This window comes from Desmodus rotundus, chromosome 3 (genome assembly GCF_022682495.2).
Source record: "Desmodus rotundus isolate HL8 chromosome 3, HLdesRot8A.1, whole genome shotgun sequence".
NCBI classification, from domain to species: domain Eukaryota; kingdom Metazoa; phylum Chordata; class Mammalia; order Chiroptera; family Phyllostomidae; genus Desmodus; species Desmodus rotundus.
Window position 1 is genome coordinate 101,510,777 of NC_071389.1, and position 16,597 is coordinate 101,527,373.

The 16,597-nt window shown below is 37.6% G+C and overlaps 1 protein-coding gene across 3 annotated transcripts in view; it reads left to right on the plus strand.

Moving 5' to 3' along the window:
* Nucleotides 1-16,597, plus strand: part of ZDHHC20 (zinc finger DHHC-type palmitoyltransferase 20) — a 79,560-nt gene that overhangs the window by 51,516 nt on the left and 11,447 nt on the right. For all 3 annotated transcript variants that reach the window (XM_045188091.3, XM_024580748.4, XM_045188092.3), the window contains 4 exons: nt 8-134; nt 9,284-9,373; nt 10,826-10,941; nt 16,178-16,248. In XM_045188091.3, coding sequence (XP_045044026.1) covers nt 8-134; nt 9,284-9,373; nt 10,826-10,941; nt 16,178-16,215 — 371 coding nt within the window. In that variant the 3' untranslated portion in view covers nt 16,216-16,248. The remainder of the gene's footprint in view (nt 1-7; nt 135-9,283; nt 9,374-10,825; nt 10,942-16,177; nt 16,249-16,597) is intronic.

The window sequence follows — 16,597 nt, forward strand, 5'->3', positions numbered from 1 at the left end:
ATAACAGAATCATTCCGGGCCCCCACATTTTCATATGGACCTGATGGAAATGGTTTCTCTCTTGGATACAGTAAAAATTGGAGACAAGTCTTTGGCGATGAAAAGAAATACTGGCTACTTCCAATATTTTCAAGGTAATTTATAAATTGCAGGTGTCAGAAATTATGGATATTATAGTTAAATGTCTTCAGACTCAGAGGATACCTGATTATATTAAATATTTTATTTTTCATTTTTTTTATTGGTGAGGGTAAAGGAGAGTTTGGGCATATATTTGAATGGAAAGTTGAAAAAAGATGATTCATAAAAAAATAAGAATCACTCTTTTTCCTTCAGAATGAAAATAAATTGTTTGAAGTAGAAAATCATAAATATTTGATACTTACTTAGCTTCCGACCAAGATGGAGGTATAGGTAGATATGCTTTGCACCCTTGCATAACCAAACGAAAGATAACAACCAGTTTAAAAACAAAAAACAACCAGAAGTGCCAGAAATCTGAACTGTATGGAAGTCCGAGAACCAAGGAGCTAAAGAAGAAACATTCATCCAGACTGGTAGGAGGGGGCAGAGATGGGCAGCCAGGATGGAGAGAACACCCAGCAAGGGGGCATCTGGCAGACAGGGCAGTCAAACATTTTCATGTGGACAAACCAGGAGGGAACAGCTGGGGAGCGAGACAGTCCGCGGAACCCAGGGTTCCAGCTCTGGGAAAGAAAGATTCAAAACCTCTGGCTGTGAAAAATCTGGGGGGGTTGCAGCAGCAGGAGAAACTACCAGTCTCAAAGGAGAGTTCGGTGGAGAGACCCATGGGGTTCTAGAACTACACAAGCCCTCCTACCTGGGAATCAGCACCAGGGAAACACCTGAAAGGGCACAATTCACTTGTGGGTAGTGGAGTAGTAGAGGAAGTGACTGAAAGCGGGGCAGGAGCCGAGCAAGCGATATTGTTCCTTCTCTGACCTCACCCCCACATACAGCACCACAACAAAGTGAAGTGGGTTGCCCCACCTTGGCAAATACCTAAGGCTCCACCCCTTGCAAAGTAACAGGTGTGCCAAGACAAAGACATATGGCCCAAATGAAAGACCAGATCAAAACTCCAGAAAAATAACTAAGCAGCAAGGAAATCACCAACCTATCAGATGCAGAGTTCAAAAGACTGGTAATCAGGATGCTCGGAAATGATTGAGTATAGTCACAAAATAAAGGAAGAAATGAAGGCTATACAAAGTGAAATAAAGATAAATATATAGGGAACCAACAGTGAAGGGAAGGAAACTGGGACTCAATATCAAACAGAAGGAACAAAACTGAAACATTCAACTGGAACAAAATGAAGAAACTATTAAAAAAAAATGAGGGGCCTAGGAACCTCTGGGATAACTTTAAACATTCCAACATCTGAATTATAGTGGTGCCAGAAGGAGAAGAGGTAGAGCAAGAAATGGAAAAGTTATTTGAAAAAATAATGAAGGAGAACTTCTCCAATCTGGCAAAGGAAATAGACTTCCAGGAAGCTTAGAGAGTCCCAAAGAAGTTGGACCCAAGGAAGCACACCCCAAGGCACATCATAATTAAGTTACCCAAGATTAAAGATGAGGAGAGTATCTTAAAAGCACCCAGAGAAAAGGAGACAGTGCTACAAAGAAGTGCCCATAAGAGTTGACAGCTGATTTCTCAACCTTGCAGGCAAGAAGGAGCTGGAAATAATTATTCCAAGTCATGAAAAGCAAGGACCTACATCCAAGATTACTCTATCCAGCAAAGCTATCATTTAGAATGGGAGGGCAGATTAAGTACTTCTCAGATAAGGTCAAGTTAAAGGAGTTCGTCATCACCCAGCCCTTATTATATGAAATGTTAGAGACTTATCTAAGAAAAGAGGAAGATCAAAACCATGAACAGTAAAATGACAACAAACTCACAACTGTGAACAACCGAACATAACAAAACAAAAACTAAGCAAACAACTAGAAGAGGAACAGAATCACAGAAATGGAGATCACCTGGAGGGTTATCAGTGGGGAGAGGAAGGGGAGAGAAAATGGGTAAAGGTACAGGAAATAAGAAGCATAATTGATAGGTACAAAATAGGGGGAGGTAAAGAATAGTATAGGAAATGCAGAAGCCAAAGAATTTATATATATGACCCATAGACATTAACTAAGGTGTGGGATGGAGTGCTGGAGAAAGGGCTGGTGCAGGGCAGAGGGGGTAAAGGGGAGGAAAAAAAAGGGACAACTGTAATAGCATAATCAATAAAATATTTTAAAAGAGAATTTATTACTTAATTAGCCATATTTTTAAAAATTCCATCACAGATTATATGTTGTTTTGTCTTAAAGACCCTATGCAAAATGTAATTTTTACTCAAATGCAAAGAATATATGCTTAAGATGTTATATAGTTTAGTTTACATCCAAATTTGTAGCTATCCTAGGCTACCTAATACAGAAGTCATTATAGAAGAGAAAAAAATATTTGAAATTCAAGTGACATATTTGTGAGTATTATGGGTTTCTTAATTAACTGCATTGTCTATTGTGTGAAAGTGAGTTATTTTGCCTTCATTTTTGAAAGACATTTTTCCTTGGTGTAGAACTCTACATATTTCTTCACTGTCTTCTGGCTTACGTTTTTTTCTGATGAGAAGTTTGAGGTAATTGTTATCTTTTTTAGTATATCTTTTATGTGTCTTTTTTCTCTGGTTGCTCTTAAGATTTTGTTTGTAAGTAGATTCATGAAATTAGGTTTTGATGTGCCTTGTTATAATTTTCTTTGTGTTCTTGTGCTCAGTAAGGGTTGAGCTCCCTGGATCTGTGATTTTATAACTTTCATAAGATGGGGAAAATATTTCAACCATTATTTCTTTAGCTGTTTCTTTCAGGCCCCTCTCCTCAAATAACATGTATCTACTCAAAGAAGTTCTAACCACAGCTCATTGACGCAATGTCCATTTTTGTGGTTGTTGTCCTTTTCCTGTGCGCCATTGGATAGATCCTATTGCTATATCTTCAAAAGCCAATCTCTTCTGTGTACTGTGTTTCCTGTATTCTGCATGGCAAGGTTTTTCCATTCTGCACTCTGGTTGGAATATAGACTTTCTTTGAAGATTTTGTTCTCTACTCGGAGATGTCAACATTATGGGTTTTGTTTTTTTTTTCTTTCCTTTAAAGATGAAGTTGCATTATCTTCCCATTTGTGGTAAGAAATTAGCCTCACTCTTATCTTTATTACACTGTTTGTAAATTTCCCTCTGGCTACTTTGAAGATTTTATCTTTTTCAGCTGGTTTTAGGTAGTTTGATGATAATGTTCTTGGTATGGTTTTCTTTGTGTTTGTTCTTCTGGAACCTTAAATCTGACTACAGGTTTCATCAGACTTGAATCATTTTCATCATATGTCTTCAGTTGTTTTTGGTGCCTGCTTCTACTCTTTCAGTGCCCTTCTCCCACTAGCTTTTCAGATACTAATACTGATAACTGTACATATGTTAAATTGCTTTATTGTGACTCACAGGCCTTTGCTATTCTGTCCTGCCCTCTCTTTCCCTCCCCATCGTTTTTCTTTACTTTAGTTTGGATAGTTTCTACTGCTATGTTTATAAATTCTTGGTCTTTTCTTCTGTAATGTCTACTCTACTGTTAAGCTAATCCAGTTAATTTTTCATTTCAGATATTATATTTTTCAGCTGTAGAAGTTCAGCTTGGTTCTTTTTTCTCCTATATTTCTCTTTTCATTATATCTACCTTTTCCTGTTAACTCAGAGACATTTACAGTCACTATTTCAGTCTTTACTTCTCATTCTTTTGTATTGACTTTTTTTTTCTATAATTGTGTATCAAATTTCCTTGCTACTTTTCATGCTAGTAATTTTTTATTGGATGGTGGACATTTTGAATTCTGAGTGTTTAAATTTTGTGTCCTTTTAAAGAATGTTGAATTTTGTTTTGGCAGATATTAAGTTTTGTGCTTCAGCTTCTGCATATCTCCCTCTTCCTCACCTCTGTCTGATAGATTCAAGCTGCCTTAACTTCTCAGAATTCCTCTGTCACCTCATTCAGTGAGACCACCTTGCTGTGTGTGTCCCTTCTTTGCCTGGCAGAGGCTGGAACTCACTTGGTCATTTCTCAACCACAGTTTGTGCTGTTTTGAAAACAGTATTGAGTATACTGTTCAATTTTCTAGTTGTTTAAGACTGGAGGTCAGATTTCCTGGTTAATCCATCTTTGCTGCAAGTGAAAGCCCTTGTTGTATACAATTCTGATGTTTTTAAAATGTGAAAAAAAAAACCCTAGATTTTTGGATTGTAAACGTTTTGAAGACACAGATTTCCTGCTCTTTTGTTAACTGCTAGATCCTTAGGGCTTAAATTACTACTTGTAATTTAAGTAGTAATTTCAGTAAATATTTGTCTAATGAATGCTTTTGAATGAATATGTGTGGGACTTCTATCTTGAATTCCAACATGAGCTTTTATGATGTCTTAAATAATTGTGAGGATCGGGTCAGTTACCCAAATACTTGGATACTTGTGTTTGAGATACTGTAATATTCACAGGCATCATAATCTTAATAGTCATGGGAGATATTTTTTGTATTAAAGTATAGTTGGCATACAATATTATAAAAGATACTGTTTTTAAATATACATCAATTATAAAGAAAAAGGTTTTTTTTTAAGTTTTTTTAATCCTTACCCAAGGAAATGTTTATTGATTTTAAGAGAGAGAGAAAGACAGAGAGAAACATTGATGTTAGAGGGGAAAATCAATTGCTTACCTCCTGGATGTGCTTTAAACTAGGACTGAACACTCAGCCTAGGTGTGTGCACTGACCGATGATCGGACCCACAACCTTTTGATACACAAGATGATGTTCCAGCCGAGCCACCCGGCCAGGGCAATAAAAGAAAAAGATTTTCAATAACAAACTAACAGAAAGGGAAATTAACAAAACAGTCCCATTCACAGTTCATACAAAAAGAATAAAATACATAAAATTAAACCTAACCAAGGATGTAAAAGACCTGTACTTGGAAATTATAAGACACTAAAGAAGGAAATTGAATAACATAAAAATAAATAGAAACACATAACATGTTCATGGATTGGAACTATTAACGTGATTAAAATATCCATATTACCAAAAGCAATCTATAAATTCAGCGCAATTCCTATCAAGATCCCAATGACATATTTTGTAGAACTACAACAAATGTTTCAAAAATTTATATGGAACCACAAAAGGCCTTGAAAAGCAACAGCCATTCTGAGAAAGAAGAACAAAGTTGGAGGAATCACACTACCTAATATCAAACTGTACTATAAACCCATAGTAATCAAAACAGAATAGTACTGCCGTAAAAACGAACACATAGATAAAGAATAAGTAAATTTAGAGAATAAATTCAAAATGGGTCAAAGACTTAAATGTTAGACCCAAAACCATAAAAATCATAGAAGTAAACAGGCAGCAAAATCTCGGATATTGCTTGTAGCAATATTTTATCAGATGTACCTCCCCAGGCAAGGGAAACAAAAGGACTACATTAATGGGACTACATTAAACTAAAAAGTTTTTGCACAGCAAAGGAAATCATTAACAAAAGTAAAAGACAACCCGCAGAATGGGAGACCATATCGGCCAGTACATCTGATTAAGGGGTTAATATCCAAAATTTATAATGTACTTAACAAAGCTCAAAACCAAAAAAACAAACCACCCAATTAAGAAATGGCAAAAGACCTGAACAGGCACTTCTCCAAAGAGGACGTACAATGGCCTATAGACAGATGAAAAGATGCTCAATGTCACTCATCAGAGAAGTACAAATTAAAACCACAATGAGTTATCATCTCAGACCTGTCACAATGGCTGTCATCAAACAAACAACAAAGTGCTAGCAAGGATGTGGAGAAAGGGGAACCTGTTTGCCCTGTTGGTGGGAATGCAGACTGGTGTAGCTGCTGTGGAAAGCAGTATGGAGATACCTCAAAAAGTTAAAAATGGATCTGCCTTTTGACCCAGCAATCCCACTTCTGTGAATATATCCTAAGGAACCCAAAACACTAATTAGGAAGAACATAAGCACCCCTATGTTCATTGCAGCATTATTTACAATTGCCAAGATATAGAAGCAACCCAAGTGTCTATCAATAGAGTGGATAAAACAACTATGGGACATTTACACAATGGAATACTACTTGGCTGTGAAGAAGGGGGAAATTTTACCCTTTGCAACAGCATGGATGGACCTGGAGAACATTATACTAACTGAATTAAGCCAGTCAGAGAAAGAAAAATACCATTAGATTTCACTCATATGTAGAATCTAATGAGCAAAGTGAACTAACAAGGAAAATGGCAACAGACTCATGGATGGAGAGCTAGATGATGGCTGGGTGTGGGGGCAGTGGAGGTTAGGGGGTGGAAGGATTGAGGTAAAAGGAAAAAGGACTCATGGACATAGACAACAGTGTGGTGATTGCTGGGGGAGGGGGTTTAAGGGGACTAAATGGTAATGGGAAAAAATACAATAAAGATTAAATTTTTAATAAATTAACACATAAAAATTTTTTTAAACTACAACCAACTACTCACATAGAAGAAAATAAAGTTAGATCTTACAACATTAATATATAAAGCAAACTAAATGAAAGACATGAGAAAAAACTAAAAATTCTAGAGGAAACTTTATAAGAGTATGTGTATAACTTGGGAACTGAGGAAACTTTTAATCAAAATGCAGAACCAAAAAGCTATAAGTATAAAATTCTACATATCCTACTATATAAAAAAGTTACTTTTTGTATGTGGAAAAATAAGCCAAAACAATACAAAGTAGACAGAATAGATTGGGGAAAATTATTTGTAATGTGGATGACAGATAAAGAATTAATATCTAATATACAAAGAACATTCACAAACTTATGTTTAAAAAACTCAAACTGTTCAGTCCTATCTTCATGGACATTATATATATAATGACACCAAAAATACTTTCAGGATTGACAGTATGCTTTTTTGGTTATTTAAATATCATGAAATATGGGACTTCCGGCCAAGATGGAGGCATAGGTAGACACACTGTGCCTCCTCGCACAACCACAAGAAGGACAACAACAATTCAAAAACAAAGAACAACCAGAACTGACAGAAAATCGAACTGTATAGAAGGCCAACAACCAAGGAGATAAAGAAACATTCATCCAGACCGGTAGGAGGGGCAGAGAGGACTCGGGGCAAAACGGTGGCTGGCGGACCTAGCAAGGTGGCGGATTGTGGAGCAGGGTGGGCAAAGCTGCAGCTGGTGGACCAGGTGACAGACCACGCAACGCAGAGTTCCAGCTGCGGGGAAATATAGCCTCGAACCGCTTGTTGAAAACCCCTTGGGGGTTGAGGCAGCAGCAGGAGAAACTCCCAGCATCACAGCAGAGTTCACTAGAGAGACCCACAGGGTCCTAGAATGTACACAAACCCACCTACTAGGGAAGCAGCACCAGAAGGGCCCAATTTGATGGTGGGTAGCAGAGGGAGTGACTGAAATCCGGCAGGGAGTGGAGCAAGCACTACTGCTCCCTATGGGACCCCTCCCCCACATACAGCATCACAGTGCAGTGATTACCTTTACCCCGCCCTGGTGAACACCTAAGGCTCCGCCCCTTTACTAACAGGCATGCCAAGACCAAAAAAAAGGCCCAAATGAAAGAACAGATCAAAGCTCCAGAAAAAATACAACTAAGCAATGAAGAGATAGCCAACCTATCACATGCACAGTTCAAAACACTGGTAATCAGGAAGCTCACAGAATTGGTTGAATTTGGTCACAAATTAGATGAAAAAATGAAAGCTATGCTAAGAGAAACAAAGGAAAATGTACAGGGAACCAATAGTGAGGCGAAGGAAACTGGAACTCAAATCAACAATGTGGACCAGAAGGAAGAAACAAACATCCAACCAGAAAAGAATGAAGAAATAAGAATTCAAAAACATGAAGAGAGGCTTAGAAACCTCCAGGACATCCTGAAATGTCCCAACATCCGAATTATAGGAATACCAGAAGGAGAAGAGGAAGAGCAAAAAATTGAAAACTTATTTGAACAAATAATGAAGGAGAACTTCCCTCATCTGGCAAAGGAAATAGACTTCCGGGAAGTCCAGGAAGCTCAGAGAGTCCCAAAGAAGCTGGACCCAAGGAGGAACACACCAAGGCACATCAGAATTACATTACCTAAGATGAAACAGAAGGAGAGAATCTTAGAAGCAGCAAGAGAAAAGGAGACAGTTACCTACAAAGGAGTTCCCATTAGACTGTCAGCTGATTTCTCCAAAGAGACCTTACAGGCAAGAAGGGGCTGGAAATAAGTATTCCAAGTCATGAAAGGCAAGGACTTACATCCAAGATTACTGTATCCAGCAAAGGTATCATTTAGAATGGAAGGGAAGATAAAGTGCTTCTCAGATAAGGTCAAGTTAAAGAAGTTCATCATCACCAAGCCCTTATTATATGAAATGTTAAAGGGACTTACCTAAGAAAAAGAAGATAAAAAATAGGAACAGTAAAAATGACAGCAAACTCACAGTTATTAACAACCACACCTAAAACAAAAACAAGAGCAAACTAGGCAAACAACTAGAACAGGAACAGAACCATGGAGATGGAGATCACATGGAGGGTTGTCAATAGGGGAGTGGGAGGGGGAGAGAGGGGGTAAAGGTACAGAGAATAAGTAGCATAAATGGTAGGTAGAAAGAAGACAGGGAACGTTAAGAATAATATCGGGAATGTAGAAGCCAAAGAACTTATACGTATGACCCACAGACATGAACTATAGGGGGGAAATGTGGGAGGGAGGGGGTATGCAGGATGGAGTGGAGTAAGGGGGGTAAAATGCGACAACTGTAATAGTATAATCAATAAAATATATGAAAAATAAAAAGTATGAAATGTTTATTTTGTTTTGTTTTTATTGTGATGTAATTAATATGTAATATTACATTAGTTTCAGGTATATATAATTAATGAAATGATTCAATATATGTATATGTTATGAAATGATTACCACAATAAATCTAGTTAATGTCCATGAAAAAGAAAAATGTTTTCTTTTCTCATGGAAAATAATCACATTCAATTAGAAATCTTAGGAAATTTTCTCTGAAATGACAAGTTATGATAATTTCTTTATACCATGTCTCTGGAAATTTGGAGTTAATTTGACAACTTTGATTTAACTTAATATAATTTAAATTATTACTGATATTTTTTATTATGCAGTTTGGGTGATGGTTGCAGTTTTCCAACTCGCCTTGTGGGAATGGATCCAGAACAAACTTCTGTTACAAACCAAAATGAATATGCCAGAAGGTGTGCTTCTTGTCATTATGTTTTTCAGTATTCATTATAAAATAAACTATATGTATATATACATATAGTTTGTATGTATGTGATACATACATATCTCATAGATAAATATAGTAGTAATTAGCATAAGGGAAATACCCTTTAAATTTTTTTAACTGAGGTTTAATGTGTAATATATGTCTACTTGTAAATTATATTGTTATATATTTCTTGGGTACATATACTTAACATGCTTAGGATAACCGTATGTTTTATCATTGAAACCAGAACAATTTTCTGAGTAAGAAAGAGAATGCTTGCTCTTACTAGATGAACCAAAACAATCACATAAAACTGGAAATGTGTGGGCAAACAAGGAAGCATAAGCTGCTCTGAATATACTGCATCTTCCTAGAAATTAAGACATTCCTTCCTTCAAGACTAGATTTAATTTGTTTATATACTATATTTTTTCACAGAAATTAGTGATTGTTCTATTCACTGTTTTATTTTGATAAACAGATTTTAACTGTAGTGTGAAAATAATATTAAGGATTCAAAAATACAAATATAAAATTTTCTCTCATTCATTCATCTTAGAGGGTGTTTTCTCCATATTTGCATGACAAGCAAACTAATTCACACATTCAGTGTTTAAGTGATATTTTAAAGAAGATAAGAGATACTTCTGTCAAAGTGATAAAGTTGGAACTTATTTACTACAGAAATTGTGAGGGAGAAGGGATTATTAAGTACAAGCTAACATATTAACATCACAAATATGTAGACCTTAGACTAAGGTTTTAAGACCTTAGAGCTCCAACATTTATTGTGGGTCTAAACAAGTCATTTAAACTACTGGAGCCTCAGTTTCCAGTTATACCTACCTGCAAAGTTTTTTGTGAAGGTTGAGACAATGGGTATACAGCACCTCGCACAGTGTCTGACCCATAGTAGGTACACAATAAAGATTAGTTCCTCTTTCCCCCTTTTTTCATTCCTCCATTCCTTCCCTCCCTGGATCTCTTAAGTAGAAAAATAAGTCTATGTTAAATCACTTAATCATTTTTTCCCCTTAGATCTAATCTGCAGAGGTAGAAAGCAGAAAACTTGGGAAATGACAGGTAATTTTTTTTGTCCTGGCCACAGACACGGATCCTCACTTGTCCTTGCGCTCCCTTATGGCTCTTGGTTAACACATATTAAAAATGTTTCAGGCTGGCCTCTGAAGCTGTTTTCTTTTGCCTAATTGTTTTCATTGGCAGTGTTAGAGTACATATTCTTGGATCTGGAGAGCCATTTAATGGGGAATTGGAGCATATTTTTATTTTAAGATAGAGTTTTTTTTCAGAGTGGTGAGATATTTTAAGTTGCCCTCACATGTTTAGGAGAAGGAGTACTAATTTGAAGCTTATTAATTAAATATTCTTAATGGAGCATTAAACTGTTTACTAAATTATTTGCTCTTCTTTTCAGTATTGGCTTAAATCAACCTTTTCCTATCAAACCACTTAGTGAATCAAAAAACCGATTGCTTGACAGTGAATCTCAGTGGACAGAGAATGGCTCTGAAGAAGGCACTCTCATATCAGGTAATGCTTGTCATCTGAAAATATTGCTTCATGTGATTAAAGTGAAACTCACCAGATTTAATAAATGTATAAAAATCAAAGTAATGTGATATTCTAAAATTCTACAGTATGCCCTGGTTGGTGTGGCTCTGTTGGTTGGAGCACTGTCCTGTAACCAAAAGGCGTAAGTTCAATTCCCAGTCAGGGTACATAACTAGGTTGCAAGTTCTGGCCCCAGTTGCAAGTTTCTGGTCCTGTCATGTGCGATCCCCATTCCTGGTACATATGGAAGGCAACCAATCTATGCCTCTCTCTTGCATTGATGATTCTCTATCTCCCTTCCTCTCTTTTTAAAAAGCAATGGAAAAATAAAAAGTCCTCGGATGAGGATTAAAAATATTAAAATACTAAAATATGTGAAACTTTTAAATAATGTCATATATATGAGGTGTTAGTGTTTATTGGTAGCTTTTATGGAGAGGGGCGTTGAGTGAGGAGGGATAATGGCTATTGCTGTGTCTTCTTTGGTTCACTGTTGGATTTTTTTGTTGTTGTTGTTACCCAGCTGTATATTTCTTTACTGCACACATAGAAAGTTCTTTTGGCATAATATTCTGAATAAAATTTAAACAAGGTGAGTTCTGGTCAAGATGGTTGTGTAGGTAAACATGTGCTACTCAGAACCTCCCACAACCACATCAAAATTAAAACTAAAATACAGAAGAGCCATCACTCAGAATGCCTGAAATCTAGCTGAACTGAAGTCCTGCAAAGAAGGATATAAAGAAGCCGCTGCATCAAGACTGGTAGGAGGGATGGAGACATAGAACAGGCTAGTTTCACACCCATGGATGGTGGTTAAAAATTGGGAGGAATATCTCAGCTGTAGAGGTCTCCACTGAGTCGTGAAGGTATTGGCCCCACATCAGAACTCCCAGCCTGGGGTTCTAGAGCCAGGAGGAGAGGACCCCATAACTTCTGGCTGGATTGTGACTGAGACTGAGGGTTTATGGAGTCCCAGGGCATTCCTTTCAAAGGGCCCACATGGGCTTACTCGGACTCACCCCCTCTGAGCTCCAAGAGTGGGACAACAGCTCAATAGGTGCCAGGGACATATGGGGAAGAACTGAATTGTTTGGCTTCAGAGTCAGGGCTGGAGGGGCAGCTTTCTACCAGACAGAAGTGCTAGCAGAGGCCATTTTTCCTTTTCAGACCCCTCCCCCACACAGAGCCCCAGGCAGGTACCATATCTGAGTTTCCAACAACCTGGTTAATTCTGTTGGCCCTACCCTGCTAATTCTCTGAGACACCCCGTTACCCTCCACCATATGCAAGCCCACCCAAGCCATTTCCATACAAATTGCCTATTCTGGCTTATGCTTTGGACTTCTGAAAATATCTCAAATAAGCAGCCTCTGCTTACCCCATACCTCTTGCTAAGTGGCTGCCAGCCTTGGCTTGCGGCTTGGTCTTTCCCAGGTAACTTCAATAAGCACAGATAGCGAGAAACTGCAGGTCACTCTCAAGCTCATGCTGGGTGGCCCTGGGTGGGGCACAGACCTTGCATCTGTTGGGAGGCCCCAGAGCCAGCACACCCAGTGGGCAGCTTCAGACCACCCTGGATTACAGTTCAGTCTCTTCCATAGGAGACACACTCCAAGGCTAGACTTGGCCAGCATCAAAGCCTCACTGAAGCGAGTCTTGCTCCATGGGGTTGGCCCCTGCACAGCAGCTCCTCTAATGCAGTCAAAGCCAATCCTCGCAGCTGATCAGCCTGGGGGTCATTCCTTTCCAGTGGCTTGCCAACATCAATCAAGGCTCAACCAATGGGTTGGCCGAAAAGTTCATTTAGTTTTTTCCTTAAAATAAAGGACACATTTTTCATTTCCACCAGTAACTATTGATTTGGGACCAGTTGTGAATGAAGGATGAATGAAGGATTATAAAGATGCTCAATGAACTTAGGGGAAAAGTAGTTGCACTTAGTGCAAACTTCAACAAACAGGAAACAAAAAATTCAGAAGACGTAAATAGCCAGTCAGAAACGAAGAATACAATAACGGAAATGAAGAATAGTTTAAGGGAATCAAAAGTAAAGTCAATGAAGCAGAGGATCAAATCAGCAATTTTGAAGATAAGGAAGCAGAAAGCAATCAGAACAGCAAAAAGAAAACTCAAAAAATGAGGATGGATTTAAGGAGCCTCTGGTTCAACTTCACACATACTAATGTTTGTATCATAGGGGTGCAGGAAGAAAAAGAGCAAGGAATTGAAAACCTATTTGAAAAAGTAATGATGGACTACTTCCCTAACTTGGTAAGGAAAATAGGCATACTTGTCTTGGCTGCCATGGCTCAGTGGATTGAGCACTGGCCTGCAAACCAAAGTGTCACTGGTTTGATTCCCAGTCAGGGCACATGCCTAGGTTGCAGGCCAGGTCCCCGGTAGGGGGCACATGAAGGCAACCGCACATTGATGTTTCTCCCTCTCTTTTCTCTCCCTTTCCCTCTCTAAAATAATAAAATCTTTCTTAAAAAAGGCATACAAATCCAGGAAGCACAGAGTGTCCCAAACAAGATGAACCCAAAGAGGCCCACGCCAAGACACATCATAATTAAAATGCCAAAGGTTAAAGACAGAATCTTAAAAGCAGCAAGAGAAAAGCAGTTAGTTACTTACAAGGGAGCTCCCATAAGACTGTCAGCTGACTTCTCAACAGAAACTTTCCAGGCCAAAAGTGATTGGCATGAAATATTCAAGGTGATGAAAAGCAAGGACCTACAACCAAGATTACTTGACCCAACAAAGCTATCATTTAGTATCAAAGGACTCATAAAGAGCTTCCCAGACAAGAAGGAACCACTTCTACCACTAAACCACTATTAGAAGAAATGATAATGGGTCTTATTTAAGAAGAAAAAAAGATAAAAAACATAAGTAATAAAATGGCAATAAACATATCTTTCCGCAATTACTTTAAGTGCAAATGGATAAAATGCTGCAATCAAAAGACATGGTGACTGAATGGATAACAAAACAAGACCCTTATACATGCTGTCTACAAGAGACTCACTTCAGATTGAAAGACATACAGAGACTGAAAGTAAAGGGATGGAGAAAGATATTTCATGACATGTGGGAACAAAACAAAGTTGGGGTAGCAATACTTAATACCAGACAAAATAGACTTTAAAATAAGAATCAAAGACAGACCCAGCATCTTCACTTCCTGGTATTTATCCAAAGAAACCCAAAACACTAAATCAAAAAGACACATCCATATGTTCATTGCAGCATTATTTACTATGGGTGTGCCTAAGTGTCCATCAATAGATGAGTAGATAAAGAAGTGGTGCATATATTCAATGGAATATGACTTGGGCATAAAAAATAATGAAATATTGCCATCTGTGACAACATGGATGGACCTAAAGGGAATATTGCTGAGTGAAATAAGTTGAAGAAAGACCAATGCCATATGATTCTATTTACATGTGGAATCCAAAAAAAAACCCAAATGAACAAGCAAAATAGAAACAGACTCATAGATAACAGAATATTTTGGTGATTTCCAGATAGGAAAGGGGTGGGTGAAAAAGGTGAAGGGATTATGATACACAGATTGGTAGCTACAAAATAGTCAGAGGGATATAAAGTACAGAATAGGAAATACAGTCAATAATCTAATAACTATGATGTCAGATGGGTCAGGGTGATCATATTATAAGTTATATAAATGTCTAATCCCAAGGTTGTATACCTGAAACTACTTAAACTAGATTATTATTTAGGGTCCTAGCTTTTGCTTATTAGAAAGTAACCTTTCAAAAAGTATTATACTCTCACAGCCTTGTTATAAAAAGATTGCACTTCAGTGTATTTTAGCCTTTCTTTTAAAGGTTTTATTTATTTTTAGAGAGAGGAGGAGAGAAAATGAGAGAAACATTGATTGATTGCCTCTTGCATACATGCCCCCAGCTGGGGACCTGGCCCACAACCCAGGCATATGCTCTGACCAAGAATCAAATCAGTGACTTTTCAGTTTGCAGGTCAGTGCTCAAGCCACTGAGCCACATCAGACAGGGATATTTTAACCTTTTCTTGATGACACAATCATTTCATGAATTATGGATGCATTATAGAACAGTTGATAGGGTAGAAGTAGGCTTTTGGGCCCTGGCTGGGTAGTTCAGTTGGTTAGAGCATCATCCCAATTTTGCCCTGGTTTCAAGTTCGATCCCCAGTGAGGGCACATACCAGAAGCAACCAATGAATGCATAAATAAATGGAACAACAAATCAGTCTCTCTCTCTCTCTCTCTCTTGCTGTTTCTTTCTCTCTCTCCCCCCTCCCCCTCTCTCTCCCTTCTCCTTCCCTCTCCTTATCTCTCCTTCCCTCCTCTGCCTCCTCTTTCTCTCTCTAAAAATAAATCAGTAAATAAATTAATATTTAAAAAAGAAGTGGGCTTTTGGATCAGGCCTAGGTCTATAATATAGTCTGGCCGTTTACTAGTGTTACAGCCTAAAATATATCTGTCATAGTTCTTAATAATAATAGTAGTAATATTGTCATTGTCTTCTTTAACTGTATAAACATAATTTGGACATTCGGGTCAATTTGTACTACAGGAAATAACAAAAATTTTAAAACTTGCTGTCACATTTTCTGATGTTTTTTTGTCTTTTTGGATTTTTATAGCATTTAAATTACTCTCTAAAATTAGTATAGTTGGAATCATTAGATTCCTTGTATAGGATGAAGAGAAGGATTTTTTAAATCTTCACCCAAGAATATGTTTATTGATTTTAGAGCAAGAAAGGAGGGAGGGAAGGAAGGAGGGAGAGGGACACACACACGTTGATGTGAGAGAGAAACACTGATTGGTTGCCTCTCATACACACCCCAGTCGGCAGTGAACCCACAACCTAGGTATGTACCCTGGACAGGTATCGAACCTGCAACCTTTTGATATATGGGACAATGGTCCAACCAACTGAGCCACACCAGCCAGGGCTCTGTTGAATGTCTTTAAAGCCAAATGACATTTTTACAAAAATTAAAATAAAATCAGACTTCTAGCTCTTAGCACTGCTTTTCTTACTTCTGGGTTCTACAAGACGACACATGGTTAACACCATATGCCTATTTAGTGCATACATAAGAATTGCTTTTACTTTAATCATCAATTTTGATATTTAGCCAGAAACTTAATACTTTTTGTTTTTTGGTCATGTCGTATGTAATTATGTGCTCACAGGGACAAAGAACCATGTCACAGTGGCAATAGAAAATTGAGTACCACGTGTTCATAACTAACTGAATAAGAAGGTAAGACAATACAATGGTAATTTCCTTGAACAAATGCAGTTTATTTGAATATTTCACAATCTTAAAGCAACTTGTAATTCAATTTTTACTCTTTCAATTATATCAGCAGAATTATGTAGTTCAGGAGAAATCAGAAGTAAGCTGCCTAAATCTTATTTTCCATACCAACCCTACCACAATTTTAGTAAATATTTATTGGTAGATTAATGGAAAAACCAGTAAAAATTGTTTAGGATTGGTATACTGACAACCAACCTTTGTAGTAAACAGTCCCTTATTAATTACCGTAAAGGGAAAAGGGGACGTTTGCCCACTATTGAAAAAATTTGGCCCAGAGAAGTGACTAACA